This window comes from Acanthaster planci, linkage group LG04, assembly GCF_054643075.1.
Source record: "Acanthaster planci isolate LZ-2023a linkage group LG04, COTS_SCS, whole genome shotgun sequence".
Taxonomy (NCBI): Eukaryota; Metazoa; Echinodermata; class Asteroidea; order Valvatida; family Acanthasteridae; genus Acanthaster; species Acanthaster planci.
In genome coordinates this window covers 611,708-628,692 of record NC_141780.1, presented here as the reverse complement: position 1 = coordinate 628,692, position 16,985 = coordinate 611,708, and the positions used below count along the sequence as shown (strand labels likewise).

Here is a 16,985-nt window from a genome sequence, read left to right as displayed (position 1 = left end):
TTTGGCGTGAGTTGGAGTTCTTCCAATGTCAAGCCCAAGTCACTGGAGGTGAACAACCGATGAGGGAAAGGCTGTAGAATATGACAAGACAAACATATTATGTCCAACTTTATTGATCTTTTCATCTTGTTTTGGTTTGACTCAGAGCACCAGGTATGGAGAATTGGTGCCCTCTTAACCTTTTAGCCAGTGTACAAGATATGCCAATAACCTCCACATCAACTGAATTCATAGAATTTCACAAGGTTGACTGGACATCGGCATCGTCATCCAGTTTGGAGAATGCCAAAAGCTGATCATCAAAGACTCTAATGGAGTGAGTTGGAGGATATATCATTTGATGTCAACAAAGTAATCATCTGCTTATCAGGGGACTGATGTTGTTATCCAAATATATCTTGAAGCACACCATAGTTTGCTGTGTTATAACGTCACACCTACCATGTAATGTATGTAAGGCATTTTTTGTTCAGGACAACACAAGGGTGTCTTGAAGGATTTGGAAAAGTCAAGCTTAAAATGTTGGTACAAAGTAAGACAAGAAGCGTGTATACCTGCATCAGATTTATGTGAATCAGATCTGTGTGTTTGCTCTTGATGAAATCCACAATACACTGAAGACTTGATGCGGATGAGAACTTTTCTCGGATGCTCTGTCCTGATGGTAATCTGAGCTGTGAACAAACAAAAAACAAACACGCTGGACCTTAGGTTATTGGGTAGAGAGTACCCAAGTGAATATGTCACTTGCACAATTACGAGTGTTGAAGGCACAAGAATCAGTATGTGAACCAACACGTCCCACGCACCCTATTTGTTTTCACTACACTTTCTGGCTCAAAATTACGTCACACTTTGTCATTCTTTATTTGTTCTTTTTTAGTGTTTTAAAACAATACCTTTGGCTTGCTCACAGTGTACTTCAGCGACTCAATTGTTACTGACAATATAGAGGATACACCACTTATGATAAAAGAGTAAAACTTTGTAAAACAAAAGATGAAAAACCTAATTCCCTTGAAATGTCTTGTTGGAACCCTCCTGAATCCTACACAATCCAATAATTTAAGAAATCAATGACACATTCTTTCTTCAACTTTCCAGAGGTTACAAGCCCAGTGTGATCTTTACCTTCCTACATACTGCAAATCTCTCATGGGATATGGACTTGGGGAGAGCTATGAAACACTTAAAAGCAGGTCTCATTTCCTTCTTGACAAACCTGAAGCATACACATGGCTGGGGCACTGGGTATTGGTTTAGCCTCTCGTGAACTTGTCACCACTGGAGATGCATCCCCTGGTGGTGAAGAGGCAGAACTAGCTGGCTGGGGAGAGGGGAGCGTGGCCATTGGTATCTCCCCCTGATGGGTGCTTCTGGGACTACTTGGCAGCTTGCCCAGCTGATGTCTTGCTTCCTTATCGGCCTTGATGTTCTTTAGGACATAATTCTTTGCCTGAAATTGCCACAGACCTTTTAGAACTGATTTGCCATTTGGGAGAACTGAAATGGTTCAAAAATTGTGAGTGGTCTTTACAAGGGATTAAACAGGACCTTTGAAGACGAAACTTGTGAGTGCATGCTTAACATTATATTCATGGTCAATACAAAATTGAAGAATTTTCTCACAAGCTCAGGGACAAAAAAGGGGTGTTACAAATACAGGTAAGTGAAGGAAATAATTAACATCTCTAACACAAAAGTTTACATTTTACAAATCTTACAATTCGATAAATTGAATCAATGCACATCTTGACATGGATCCATGAATACAAAGAGTCTTTCCACTTGACCATTGTTTGTCATTCAAAATGAATCTACAACAATTCATGAATTTCTAATCAGTTTTTCTTGAACGATAATTTCTTGTGAGAGGGGCAAGGCCAGCCTCCCTAAACCCACCTGTTTGGCTTGTAGTCTGGCCTGCCGAGCCTCCACGGCAGCCTTCTCCCTTTGTTCTTTCTCCCATCTCTCCTTGTCTTGCCTCTTCTTCTCTGACAGGGAGAACCGACTTACAACATCTTGTTGTTTAAACTTACTCTCATCTGACACTGGTGAGACGGAGGAAGGCAAGGGGCCCTGTGAGTCTCCTGAAGAGCTTGATGGGGTGGAGACAGGTGGTAAGCTGAAGGGGAGGTAGCTAGCATCGGTGGATTGAGAAGTTGGTTGAGCCTGGATGGTTGCAAGTGAGGATTTAAACTTGAATCTCTGTGCTCATACAAGCTTTAACCAGAATCATTGCAGGAATAAGAGAATAAATGTGTGCTTGGCCAGTCTTAAACATGCCAAGCACATATTTGTTCCCATTCATAAACATCTTTTTAGTCGGAGCGTCAAAAGAAGTCAATATATGACGGACTTCCAACGATTTTGTTTAAGAATTTGACTTTCATTTTCTTGAATACCCCCATTCATTTAATGGTATATTCCTTTTGCAAGTTGTTCAACAGAATCTCCTTGAATATGGACTCGGTGCGTGCATGACGCATATTGCGTGCTGCGTCACATGCAGAATCATGTCCAATAGGGATGGAGTAATCTCTCTTGTATCAAGGTGCCAGCGCATGTTTTATGCAGCAGGTATTGTTACATGTCAGCGGGCATTATCAAATGTTAATACACAGCCTAGTTGCATGTTGTTGAATAGGGAGACTGTCTGAGGTATTTATGAATGTCTGATAACTTCACACACATTCGTACACAAAATGCCGACAGAGAAGAGACTTTTCTTGTCACCGTAAATATTCCAAGGATCATGTCACAGATTTGGGAGGTGTTTTCCAAACACCATCAGGGTATTTTGTATCCTACAACACTTCTCAGCCCTTCGCTTCTCCCTTCCACTATCATTCTGCTCAGTGCAAAGCTCAAATTGAAACACAGTAGCAGAACTTACAGTACAGCCTACAGTGAAAAAGAAGCCATTGAAGTCTTAAAGACGCCATCCAATTTTTCAAGTATGCCATCTTCGACAATGCCCTGGATTTATATGTAGTTCTTTTTATTCGTTTTAGTCAATTCAGTTGTTTGTGTATGATCATTTGTTATCTGTATGAGTGTTGTCAAATAAAAACAAACAAAGCAAACAATCCAAGTCTTGAAGCATGTCATTCAAATCTTTAAAAGCTATCTACGGCAAGGTGCACTGATGGCTGCTTGCAGAGAGAGAATCAATGGCTACGTTTATGACACTATTCACACAAACCTGAGATGGTTGATTGAGACTTAACGTAGGAGCCGATCGTGTTGGTATCTTATCTTCATCAGCACTGTGACCTTGTAGTAACCTAACAAACAGAAGGAATTTCTACATTACTGATTTCATTATTTGACTGTGATTACTCCAAATCTGTAAATCTCTAACTACTGCATTCGCAGACTTATGATGGATTGATGCCAATCCCTTCTGAGCAGGAACAAGAGAGGGAGTCTTTTTACAAGGCAAAGATTGTTCATTGGTAGGAACATGCCACAGTGTACACTGGTTTATACCAACTTGGTACAGGACACGTTTGGTATGAGCTACCAATTTCTGTTTAAACGTACAGTCTTTGTGACAGCACCATGCACGTTCATGATCCCAGTTAGTAAACTTTCCACCAGTTTGTCTCTTCTTTGAGAGTATATTTCAACTTGGGACAGATATGTGTACAACACTGCATCTAGACCTTCACAGATGACCTGATGTACTGCTCATTGGCTTTCTGCATAATGTTGGACTTCAGGGATTTTCATGCACACTGTGAAAACTCAAAATAAAAATTTGGAAAAACTAAAAAGTTTTTCGCTAAAACTTCCCTGGCTGCAAAACTAAAGTCCATGTGATAAAGTTCAGTGAAAGAGCAAAGAATCTCTTGAATAGTTGTCTTGCTTGATAAAAACTGTATTCAACCGTTTCAAATTCGTGTTCAGTCAAACTCTACTTGACCTGCCTGAAACTCCATTTTTTAGTGACCAACTTACCATTCCACAGCATCATTTACAGTAAGTTTCCCCTGATTCACTGCTGCTTGGCAACGATCCAATTCAAATCCCATGCCCACCAAGGTGGCCAATAGCGAGTCTAAAGTCTTTAAAAAGCAGGAAATAGACAAAGAATATAGGTTACGAAAATAAAGTAAGCACAGATACTTAACTTTGACACTCCAAATTTGTTGACTAATTTATTCATGTTGTTATTATTAGTTGATGCAACCTAATGTGACATGGTCCCAAGCATGGCGTACTTTCAATTTTTTCTTGCTAGAGTACATTTTACCTCAAATTTGACAATCAGTGAAATTTCATTGTGCTCTCAACATTCCTGATCATAAATTCTGAGCTTGCACACTGGCTTTACAGCTCTGGTGAAATTCTATTTTGACCTGATTTTCCCATTGTTTTCAAAGTCCATGATGAACTCTTTTTTTAAATGACCCGTTTGACTTGGACCAGTAAACAGGGTCCTTTGTACACTCCTGCACTGATACTATTACAGGCGTTTTGAGTATGATCACAGTCACAGTCCAACTGTTGTGTTGGGCTGCTAAGAAGGATGCCAGACAACTCGGCCATATACCAACTCAATTCAGGACAACTTGACCATTAAGACAACTCAATTATTTACCAAGTCATCTGTAATTAGTGTAAAGACAACTCGACCGTGCAAGGAGTGAAAAAGATGAAGTGCAAGGATCGATGTGTTTGGGCAAATTTACACATGTTCCTTTACATTGCTACTCGACTTGCTGGGCATGACATGCAGCCACCCCAACCAGACCAGCGTGATGCGAGGTCATGACGGCAATGTGGTATGCACGCACACTGTGTGTAGCATGTGAAGTGTGTACAATGAGAATGCAAATAAAAGCTCTGAATTTTTTTCAATAAATAGTCAGTTGCATTGTCTTAAAACCATCACGTTCACGACCGTATAGTCACCAGGTTCCCTAGTTTTGCTAGGTAGGCCCTTGGAATTGTCCAGTCTGATTGGTTTTCACCGTAGGCCTATGTGATTAGCCTACCATGCTAGTAATATAGGGCACCTGTCCTGACATGCCTGATCCTGCTGATGACTAGGCCTGCACCATCAATTTTGGTCATCAGATTAAAAGAGATACATACATGTACATCCATGATGTATGCCTCGGCCATGTCAGTTTCGACAGCTGGGGGGGGAGGGTTTGATTAAGAAAGCAAAATTTTTTTTGAAACGTAGGCCTAGGCTAAATGCACCCCGATTTGACACAGGCTAGCAGTGCAGTGAGTAGCGCTCACAGCATAATACGAACCCATCAAATTAAAAAAGTGTGAGCCCCAACCTCACACATACATGACACATCTAGCAAAATGCCCCAATAAACCGCGTGTTTCAGGCCCCAACGACTAGATAGATCTAGGTCGTCACTGCCAATTAAATGGCAGTATCTTCACAACCACTTGATGACAAATTATTGGTTAATTTACCTGAGCACCGTCAGCCATCGCTGACGCTCATGTCAGTGCGTATGAACCAAAGCAAAGATCGAAAGGTCATGGGATAAAAGAAGGGAGTCGCTTGGAGGCGCTGTTTACTTTTTAACTTTTTTGTTGACTTTTCCCAAAGAACTTTTCTAGTGGGCGGAGATGGGAGGGGGGGATGGGCAGGCAAAGCCTGCTGTGGTCAAATTAATTGACAGCCGGGGGAGGGAGAGAGATTACCCCAAATATTGGCAAGAACTCGGCTGTGCCATGCTCAATTTTGTTGAAACTTGGAATGAAAGTTATTATTACAAACGTGAAATCTGAACTCAATCAGATGTATGGTTTTGTTATGGTCATTCAGAGTCTAGGCTACACTGCAGTGGAAAAAGTAAACTTTTTGGGATGACCTGTCTTTGAAAAATGCACTGCACAAGAACAGTATGCTCAGTTTTCTCAAAATTGGTGTCAAAATGACTGCAAAGAGTTATCTGCAAGGCTTCAACCACATTGCAAAAAACTGTAATGCGGCAATATTGGAAAGTGTCCCCCCCTCCCTGGCTCTTTTAGGGTTAAAGAAACATGCTCACCATGATTCTAGTACAGTCTAGAGGCAATTTCACACAATTATCTTCTTTACCATCAAGCAAAAATTGGGCCAAGTACTTTTTGCTTCAGTCATGTACTTGAAGCTCCTTTCACCCTTGATTTCATTTTTGCTTTGGGATTATACAATTATGATCGATACATACACCAAAAATCTTAATAGACAAAGTTCCCCTGGTGAGAGTAAAAGATGGCAATATGTTTGATAACAGCCGAAAGCTATTTGGCTGATTCGTAAAACTACATTTCAACTTATTTGTTATGAAATCAAGAGGGGGCCTACATATACTGCACCGAGAAAAGACACAGAATGAAGGCTTTATACTTTTTATTTCAGAAACCAGAATACTTTCTAATACCTGGCACAATTCCACTGGATGGTTAATAAATAGTCAAGGATAGATCTCTCCCTTTGTGCAAAAATTCTAGACCCTGGAATCACTTTGTTCTTCCGTATGATTAAAAGGATTACACTCTCACATTGTTTTTCATCTGTTGAGCTAAATATAACCTTCGGTCAAGGCACCTTGGATGCTTACATTCAACATACAAACACACACATAAAAACACCAGTACAAGAAGCACTTTATCAGTTTACAAGTGCGTGTGTATCCACATGTGCCCTTTGGGAACACTAGTTGGGGGGGAGGCAACAGTAACCACGCCTCCCCCATAAGTTGCTTCATTGGTTGCGTTTTTTTACATGAATCACAAACTAACAAAAGTTGCTTGAGTTTCACAGAGTAAAGAGCCAGCAAAATGAGTATGGGTTAAATCTTAAATAATCCCATTTTTTAATCTGCTGAAAACATCACTATGAAAAGGACAATTTAAATCTTTGTATTTCCTTTGTCACAATTGCTTTTAACTATATGTACACAATTATATTATGCCCAGTCAATTTTAACTTCTGAATTACATGTACTTAGGGTATACAAGCTGATAACTTAGCAAGATATAATTTTCAACCAGATTACACAATCATTTCAGATGCAGTAGAATGAATAAACCTCATGTACAGTCACAATCATCCAGACTGCATGCTTTTTTTATCAATCCAATGCATTAATATTTTAATATCCAGATATATTTTTGTATTTCTTTATATTCCTGCCCCTCTCCCCCTGAAAAAATATCAAGAGGTCTAATTCAAAAGGCCTGTTTATGAGAAATATTTCAATATTTTATATCTTAAAATTTCTTCCCAGGATTCCATCCAAGTCAGTTTCTTTCCATTAATGCTTGAGGACTTAAGCACAAAAAGACATTGCAGAAATAGCACCTTTCATTGAATGTTTTAATCAAGGCACTTTGGACTCATAAACTGCACAATTTGTTAAAACTACAAGTACAACTTCATGAAATTTGAAATTTCATTCTAATTTTGAAAATTACACACGACATGGATACAAGTATTCTAGTCAACTATTAGAAGCTAATATAAATTTTCAAGCAGAAGTTCAGTATTACAGAAATGTAATATTGCAGATATAAATCATAAGTTCTATGTACATGGACTGAATCAATAAACTTGTCTTTTCAACTGCTGAATACAGCGTCACACATCAAGCTGTTTCTGTTTTTGTTTCTGTATCCACAGAGAATGTCTCTTAAGTTCATTTGATAAGAGATGTAAGCAACATACAGAGCTAGATCCAGTCGGGGAGGGGGGTGTCACCCAACATTTACAAAAGCAGGAGGGGTGAGTAGCCACTTCAAATTGAAGCTGAAAACAGCTAGCAAAAAGCTGAAATGTCAAAAGTTCCCGTACTGTTGTACGGACCAGATGTACAAAAAAGATGAAATTTAGGGTCAACATCTACACAAAATAGCCGAAATCAGCTGAAAAGCTGAATTCTCACAACCTTGCAAAAGGGAAGAAGTGGTACCCAAATGGAGGTGAACCGAATCACATGTGTGCAGTAAATATTACTTTTAGAATTCAAGCCAAAAGTGGCAACATTGATGGTTGGGGGCATGAACACCCTTCGCACTTAATATACATTTTATCCCCCCCCCCAAAAAAAGAAGAGTACAACTGCACACTTATGCTACTCTGTGGTGATATGGAAAACCTTTTCTGAGTGATGACAAGAAAAACACCAAAGTCAAACTGCATGATTACTTCTTGAACGACAAAGACTTGGCTGGCCTGTCCAACAGTTTTTACACCTCAAAATTCTGATTTCCTGTAAAAACATGCATACTCCACTAATTTCAAAATGTAAAAGAGCGGTGGCACATGAACTGGTTTCTACCAGTGGAGGTAAGTAGGCCAAACACCATCAGTCCAGTTACCTTGAAAATAATTGTCCACTTCTCAAGAAACTGCGCCTCTCAAAATTTGCAAAGCCAAGAACTGAAATTTTCAGCCAAAGTACATCTTTCGAAAATCTGAAACTTAATGACCATAGCAATGGTCAACTAACAAAGACCAACATAATGTAAGCAGGAGTCAAAGTGTAACTGTTCTGACCAATGTATAACCAAATAGTAAAATGAAGAGGAGTTTACAATATCTAGACTGGTTTTTGAAACCGAAGTCCAATTTGGATTCGCAAATCATGTTACAATACAAAATGCTCTTTATTTCTATCTGTATGTAGAAAGACAACTTTATAGAACTGGAATTCCCTGACAACAGGTGTCCCTGGATTTGGGAATCAAACATTTAAATACTAACAGACATTCAAATTCTACAATCCAAACCAGGTTATTGTACGACTTATGAGAAAGCACTGCTTTCTAGATTACATACCATGATCAGCAGAATAAAAAGGAAGATCTTTTGTTGCGTAAGTAAAGAAGCTGGTCTCTCCAGGATTCTCCCCAACATTACATTACCTACAACATTCCATTTCAAGAAACATTTTAAGAACATTCATTAAAAAAAATAACATTATTGTTTGCAACCTGGAAATATGTTTATGCTTTCCTCAGAGCACAGAATGCTTTCATAAACCAATAAAAATATCCTTTTATCATTAAATTTAAGGAATAACCCTACATTAAAAATTGTTTCAATGTATCTACACCTGATATATCTTCTTCTTGATTCATGATAAAAAGTAAACATGATTTACTATTTACATCCCTGAAATCTGTTAAAGTATCTTCAATGCATAGACGCTTTCCTTAAGAGTATACAATAATGATTTACATCAATAAAAAAAGGTATTTTTATCAGGAATTTTTTATTATCAAGAACAAACTCCAGATTAAACTGTGCATTTTTTGGTCTACATTTATCCCCTCCTGCCATAAAAGATCTCATCCCAGCCTGTTGTATTATTTTGCACTGCCAATTTTCTCAAAATAAAGCTTCAATTTAGTTCACCTTGACAATCTTCTGATCTTCACTCATGATTACAACTTCTGAACAATGCACTTTTATAAAGCAAAAATACTCAATTGTCGCATATCTGATGAACTAGCGAATCAATCATTTTGGTGATTTTCAGATTTTATCTCACAAACTAACAAATAGCTTTGATAGCTGTATTCAAACAAAGTATTGTTCATAGAGCCAAAAGTACAAAGTAGGAAATGATTTCTAAGACCAATTTTGTATATTTTATACATGTACACAGTGATGAAAAGAGGTTTGAATTCAATATTGAAAACAAGCAGGCAATAACTGCTTAAACTGAAAGCATGTTTTACTTGAAAACGGTGATACTTGATAATCATTGGTTCATTAGATATGTGATGATATATTCAAACTGTCTGTTGCACTTTTTACCTTTTCAACCTAAATGTCATGTATGTACTCGAGGTGCAGAGGCACGACTGCCCTTCATTTCTGGATTTCAATAAGACAAAATAATGAGCAATGAATGACCCCATCAGAATTCAAGCCTAAGGGGGCACCGGGGGACACTGGGGGGCACCATTGTGGGTAGGGGGTATAAAAACCTCAGCATTTAATACCAGGATTTTACTGTTACAGGACTTTAAACAATACTCAAGATTAGGTCTTACCTAAAGGTTGTTTTCCAAGGCATAATTTCTCCCAAATTTGTGTTTTAGAGCTGTTCCCTGTCAGCATGGTGCATTAGAATGTAGTAGAATTTTACAACTTGCTCATAATTAGAAATCCGGATCCTCTCATTCACTCCATGAAATCGTGGAACGTCTTCTGGCAGGTTAAATGTTGGGCAGAAACGATACAGCTTATCGGTGATGCTGGTGTAGTGGACAGTATCAGTGTTGGCCAGAAGTATAGCTGATTGATAAAAAACAAGCAGGAAGTGGAAGAGTTTATGACTTATTGTTCTTGTAAAACTTGCCAATATTAAAAAAAGCTTGCAAATGAATTCAAACACAATCAACGGAACAAGGTAAAGGATTTCCAGTGTGCACCCAAAATTAATGTACCTAGCACATAGGCTGATTTTCAAAATCTTTAGACATCTTTTAAAGTTATACTCCCTTGTGCATATTCACTATCAATATGCCGTCAACTTCTGACAAAAGGCAAAACTGTAATCGAACACACAGGCCTTTAAAGAATGGAAGGAACCATGATCAAAAAGAAACTACCTGGAGCAACAATAGCATCTGGGAAAACCTGTTGAATGCTCTGACCGATGGATTGATAGGCAAAACACTGCTCATCATAGGGAGAAGTAATGGTTGCCTCTCGACTCTCAAGGATCTCCATCTTAATACGATCATCATTGATGAGACGCCGATCACGTTCTAAAACCTACAAGTTGGAATACATACCAAACCAATGCCCGATACAAAGTCACATTCAGATTTCTACGATCTAACCTACTTTGAATCTAACCAAGAACAATTTGTTTGAACTAATCACTCATGGATTAATGTTACCATAATGAAAAAAATATATTGACACAGCTGCCAAAGACTGAGGCTCACTTCTTGGAGCAAATGTTCCAGAGAGATTTGTTTCCAGACAAAATGTCACATGATTAATATAAGGCTTGTGACTGGTACTCTGCTAACAAAGTATATTTTGCTCAGCCCCTCCAAGAATAACTTTTATAAAGCTTTCAATTTGATCTAAATCCACAAAAAATGAGAAAAAAATGTGACAATGACGCTTGATTAAAGAATGTAAAATGAGTATACCGAGGTCACTAGACTTTAATCCTTACTTGTTGAATAGTTTGACTTGGATGAATACGATGATTGACAATAGCTGAGGCAGATGGAGGTAACACATTTACCTATTACACAGCAAAAAAATAAACAGGTCTTGAGATCATGCTTACAATTCTGTCTACATACTCTCTTTTGTATATGCACACCACCAATCCTTCTACCAAGAAAGACCCCCAGCTGGTAGGCAGGTGCGTAGACAAGCCATGGAGGAATGACATTCTTTGCAAGCTAGACACCAGACCAAAAATGAGTAAACTCACCTTAACACCGCCCCTGAATACAGTAATAGCTGTGCTGGTGTGCAAAATTGCTCTGGTGCTCTCTTTCTGTTGCATAATTCTATTGAAATAAACAACAAACAGATAAACAATATACAAATATTACATGATGAGATAGTATTTGTAGGTGTTTGAATTTTATTAAGTTTGATCGATTTGTCTGTCCATTCATCTGCAATGGATCAGGAGAAGGTACTTTAAATAAAAGGACTAGGTGCCCCCACAAGTATGCATTGGTTTAAACATACACATTCAAACAGTGTGGAGCGAAGACGATTTACTTCAATGTTACACACACTGTGCACAAACCCACAATGCCTTTGTGCAGTATGGCCAATAATCATTAATCATCCTTACCAATGATAAATATCAATTTCACGGTGAAGGATGAGTGTAGGCATCAGCACACTGAACAAGTTCTGTATAAAACATGATTTGGCCCAGGTTCAAGATGACCTTAGGAAAAGGGTAACAGGTTGTCATACAAGTAGTCACTTTGTGTAGAAAACTATGGGTTGAAAAACCCACCTTTCTACAATCTTCTTAAACAGCCAAAGATTTGCAAACACCAACTTGATAGGGTACTCCACCTTCAAGTACAAAAGAAATCAAAAAGGAAAGCAATATCACAATAAAAATATAATGCACTTTTAGAAACAACAACCTTAAATACTATTCAACAGCCATTAAATGGAATCTAACTAATGGAATTTAACTTATCATTACCCAAAATCACCTACAAATGACTCTTTTGGCAAAAGTCTCTTTCAAATTGGCTGAGCAAATCTTCAAATTAAACAGAAGTACCAAAGTCTCTTGGCAGAAATAAGTGAGACTTTGAGACAAACGGGGTTAGGTGCTATTTGATTTTGAGATAAGAAGAGTTTACAGAAGTTACCTCTGATGCTAGATAGACAAAATTGTCATATTCCACACCAGACCCAAACATGCTGGGAAATGGTGTTGTTTCAAGTCTGCCAAAGAAAGAAGAAAAAGGATACTTCTATGTCAGGACAACTCCTGGTCTAGGAAATTGGAATGCCAGGAATTCTATGTATTACCAGAAATTACCAACAGAGGAGTTCTAGTTTGGCGATGTGCTTGCAAGCTAGAATGATGAACTATGTGTAGGTTGATCATTCTTGACAAGCTAGAATCCTCATCAATGACACTCATGCATTGGTTCATATGTATTTACAAGGAGTGATCATAGAAGACCTCTTTTATACATTCTTACACTTTTCAACACAAATGAACATCTTTGCTTACTTGGACACGGCCTTGGCTAAGATTCCAACATTTGTCTCTTTGGGAGGCATGGAAGAATGACCTGTCTCGGCAGTGTCTACACTTAGCCTGAGAGTTGCATGGCCCTTCTCAGATACCCCAATGAGACCAACAGGTCGACGGACATGCTTGATGACATCTTGCAAGATGGTGTATCCCTCATCCAATAGGAATTCAGCTTGCACACCTCGCTCTTGAAGCGTCTTGCCAATGTTGGCTGCTCCATCCAATCCTGTTACCTAGGTGTATGGATCCATAATATCAGTGGAATCAGTTGCTGTAATATACACCTGCTGTGCAAAAGCAAAACTCTGTAGTCACACTGATCAGTAGCAGCACTGAAGGTGATGGACAGGATGAGACAGACATGGGTAGACAGAGTGGAGTTCACCACCACCAAGTCTGCAAAAAATGTTCCCACATTTCCTGTTTTTTTCTTCTTCTTGAGAGATGATTCTATGAAGTTTTGCTTTCCTTCAATATAACTTTTACCTCTTCATCATGACCAAAGCATAGATATATTGATCGTACAGGCTTCTCCCGTCTCTCCAGCCGAGATTCCAGAGCCTCCAGAATCCCCTAGACAAATAAAGCAGACAAGCAAAGAAACACCCGACAATCAGTTCATTCATCTGAAAAACTTTGAAAGAAAACCTACAAAATATGATCTTGTGTTTAACAGGTTTAGCACTGTGTTCAGAATGATGGCGGAACGATTTTAAAAGTAGAAAGCCCAGTTGTAAGACCATCAATCATCAGCCACTCATAGACCGATCCATTAAGCCCCACGTTATACAACTCCCCTCATTCAACAGAGTATCCCCTCCCCTTTCAGTTGTCAGTGATTCTGCTTGGATATTTCAACACCAACATTTATTCTGTTGAATCACATTACTGTTTTTATTATGTTCCCTCCATGACGACGTAGGATTCTTAAGCTGTGAAATCTTCACTCCAATCCCTATGAATCCAATTCTAAACTTTGTGGCACTTGAACAAATGACTTTAACCCTGCCAAGGCCTTACATTAACACCTGACCCCAGCAGTCATTCATGTGCCATTCTCACTGGACCTGCGTATGACCTTTCACCTTATACTTTGTCAGAATGGAGCAGGGATTCTCAACAAAATCCATCAAATACCTCTGCATGATCAATTACAATTAAGCATGCATACATTCTACAGTTAGATTCTAATGGGGTTAACTGTCTGTAAAGAACCTGATGGGGTAGGGTTTAAGGTAACACTCTGTGTATGAAAATCTATCTTTACCATTAATGAATGTTTATCATCAATGGTGCCCCTCCCATAGACGCATCCATCCTGTTCCCTCCCTTCAAATGGTGGTACATCCCAATCTTGCCCATCCACAGGCACTACATCAATGTGGGCTGCTAGAATATAGGGCTTCAGAGAGGGGTTGGAACCTTCAACTGTGTAGAGTAAGCTGTAAGATGCAATCACTTCTCTCGTCACTAATGGAGAGCTGTGGACCTTTGGAAATACTGAGTAAAATTGACAACAGATTTTAAAAATACAATTAATTGTTCTACAAAGGTGGATAGACATGAATTAGCTTTGTCAGAAAATGCCATGTATCTTGGAGTGATTGTTATAATAAATGTTAAAATTTGGCTGCAACCTTGTTGGTATATTTCAATGGCTTCCTTTTTCACCTTTTCCACTGGAGTAATTTTTAAATATTTAACAAAAACAGAAGATAACGTGACAGTCTCATCATTCTGAGCAGTCCTCCTCCCTTCATTCTCAACTTCAGTCTATTTTTTCCAGAAATTATTTTTGCAGAGACCCTCAAGAAAAGAAACCAACTTCCTCCTATTATGACAACTCTCAACAGTACTTTTGGCACTATTTTGGAAACTTCTTTTCGCGTGGTCTCATACTTACAATGTGTATTTTAACCTAAGGAATCTACTCATCATATACAAGCATAAGAGAACCACTGGTAAGTTTAATGACAAAATACCAGTACAGTGGAACACTACTATAACGAACACGACGGGGTCCACGCTAAATGTTCGGTACAGCGGTCATTCAGTTTAGCGAAATTAACTGCTGAACGTTTCGTTGCCATGTTGAATAGCGCCCTCTCTTGTCTAACTGGAGTGCACCCTCTTGTGATACTATGATTCGCTGTTTACGTGATGTTTTGCTGTTGCATTCATGTTTGAGGTTTCTAGAAATGTATATGTGAATTATTTTTGTTTTTTATTTAATCTCAAGTTACAAAATTGATATTTAGTTTATCCTAAAAGTCGTGAAGCTACCACTCAGGATTGATCTCTGATGCATGCCGTGGTGAATCTCAGTTGATTTGCAACTGCATAATGTTCAGTAGGTCTTGTGCACAAAATACTGGGAGCCAAGGACGATGTTCAGTACAGCCAAATGTTCAGTACAGCAGTGTTCAGTATAGCGATGTTCCACTGTACTGTCTTTACGCTATGAAGTCAAACTCACCTTTTTGCAAGAAAGCATGAAATTTCAAAATTTCGCTGTAGTTTATGTCACCTGGCTTTCGAGAGACTGTCTCAATCCTGATGGCTTCTTGCAAGTTGGTCACAATCTTTCTGTTGCCATCAAATTGTGTGGTGTCCAAAGACAGTCCAGATGGTTTGGGTTGCTTGGACTTTGCCGTGATGGCTCGAAGCACTAAAATGGCTGCCAAGCCGCTCAAACCAGCAGTGGCCACAGACAGAATACTGAGAAGCATTGTGGTGTAATTGTTACTGGTCAATTCTGAAATGAATCGATGTTCGACATTCAATGTTGAACAAGTAACTGTCTGATATTCAATGTTGAATAAATAACCATTTGAAATTCAGGATGCACACCCCTAAAAGCAATGGAGTGCAAAAGGGACAAAATACAAACGGTGCCAACTACATTTCAGGGCTTGTTTGACCCTGAAAAAACCCATGCCCAGGGTTGCAAGGAGTCGTTGCTGATTGAGGAGAACAATGAAATCAGATTTAATGAAATCTCCAGGCGGGGCATGGAGTTTGGGTATTTTATTTGAATTTGAGGAAAGTGTGATGATTCATTCAATTTAATCTCTGGTTTGCAAGCGAAGAATTCCACTGACAAGACTCTAGTCAACTGAATTGCCCTGATGGAGGCAGTGGGGTTGCTAAAGTGTACCGATAAACAATCCCAAAATAAGTTTAAACCTGGGGAGTGCGATTGATGTATATTATTTCGATCAAATGAAGTAGTTTGGATGAAAACAGCAAGTGCATACTGACGGTTTTTCGCTGTAATAATTATTTTGCTGTTAAAACCTGCCACCTGCCTTCCAGGGCTTGTTTGACCCCGAATAACCCTCGGACCAGAGTTGCCTCAGTGCATGGATGCTCTGTGGAAAAGAGTTGTATGTGTATATATCATTGTGATATGACATGTACATATGGTACACAGGGTACATGAATGTGAATGGATGTGCAATGTGGTGCACTTCAGTTTTTATTGTGTGTGTTCCTTTTGCACTCCATCATTTTCTAGACATGCTAGGGGTGTGCCTCGACCCTGAATGTCAAACCGGTTACTTATTTATTCAACGTTGGAAAATCAAACAGTTACTAATTGTTCAACACAGAACGTCGAACAAGGAACTAACTTCACATCGGTGCCCGCAGGTTTTCCAGAGTGTTTTTAGCAAGCCGCCCGGCATGCCCGGCCGGCCCTGGCCTAACAGTAACACTAGTGCCAGTAGCCTCAGCCCCTCCCTTAATCAACTCACACTGACTGTACTGCCTCTTTAATTAACACAGAGTTAACATAGTCACATCACTCTATGCTCTTTAACTTTCAGGGCTTGCAGGAGACGTTTCCCTCTTTGGAGCAAATTACCCTTGCATCGACAAGTTACGGCAGAACTTCCAGACTGATGATGTAATCAGCTGATGCTGACTGCGAGCTACCAACCAAACGATGACTGGTTGGGACCGGAGGGAACAGGCAAGAGACGCGCAATAGCATCAGCAAAATTGGTCACGTCAATCACCTTTCATCGTGTGTTGTTGACTATAGACTGGCTTCAAGAACTTCTCCAACAACACTTCAGTCGAAATGCATTAAACAAGTGTCAAATTAAATGGGTGCACTGGTGAGGCTGCTACACCAGTCTATCATTTATAACGAGGTTGGAAGGTCATGAGAACCAACCAATCAAAGTCGGCGTTTTACAACTTATTCTCGCAGAGTTGACCTTAGTTGACACCAGA

The 16,985-nt window shown here is 39.1% G+C and overlaps 2 protein-coding genes across 4 annotated transcripts in view; both read right to left on the bottom strand.

Moving 5' to 3' along the window:
* LOC147799273 (uncharacterized) overlaps positions 1–5,509 on the bottom strand; it is a 7,177-nt gene extending 1,668 nt beyond the window's left edge. The window contains exons 1-7 of the mRNA XM_087135420.1: positions 5,446–5,509; positions 3,964–4,070; positions 3,206–3,287; positions 1,903–2,172; positions 1,223–1,456; positions 555–674; positions 7–71 (exon numbers count right to left, since the gene is read on the bottom strand). Of these exons, the coding sequence (XP_086991546.1) occupies positions 7–71; positions 555–674; positions 1,223–1,456; positions 1,903–2,172; positions 3,206–3,287; positions 3,964–4,070; positions 5,446–5,463 (896 nt within the window). The 5' untranslated portion in view covers positions 5,464–5,509. The remainder of the gene's footprint in view (positions 1–6; positions 72–554; positions 675–1,222; positions 1,457–1,902; positions 2,173–3,205; positions 3,288–3,963; positions 4,071–5,445) is intronic.
* An 847-nt stretch (positions 5,510–6,356) lies between these two features.
* Positions 6,357–16,898, bottom strand: pm20d1 (peptidase M20 domain containing 1). 3 transcript variants are annotated; one of them, XM_087135804.1, is made up of 11 exons: positions 16,502–16,898; positions 15,223–15,501; positions 14,014–14,246; positions 13,233–13,319; positions 12,723–12,979; positions 12,352–12,427; positions 11,982–12,043; positions 11,436–11,514; positions 11,169–11,240; positions 10,588–10,753; positions 6,357–10,270 (listed from the first exon to the last, which is right to left on the bottom strand). In XM_087135804.1, the coding sequence occupies exons 2-11, from the start codon at positions 15,473–15,475 to the stop codon at positions 10,071–10,073; spliced, it is 1,485 nt and encodes a 494-aa protein (XP_086991930.1). In that variant the 5' UTR covers positions 15,476–15,501; positions 16,502–16,898; the 3' UTR covers positions 6,357–10,070. The 3 variants fall into 3 exon arrangements, with proteins under 3 accessions (XP_086991930.1, XP_022107247.2, XP_086991931.1); XM_022251555.2 differs by having other exon boundaries at positions 16,612–16,898; XM_087135805.1 differs by having other exon boundaries at positions 15,223–15,464; positions 16,612–16,898.
* Positions 16,899–16,985: the final 87 nt, after the last annotated feature.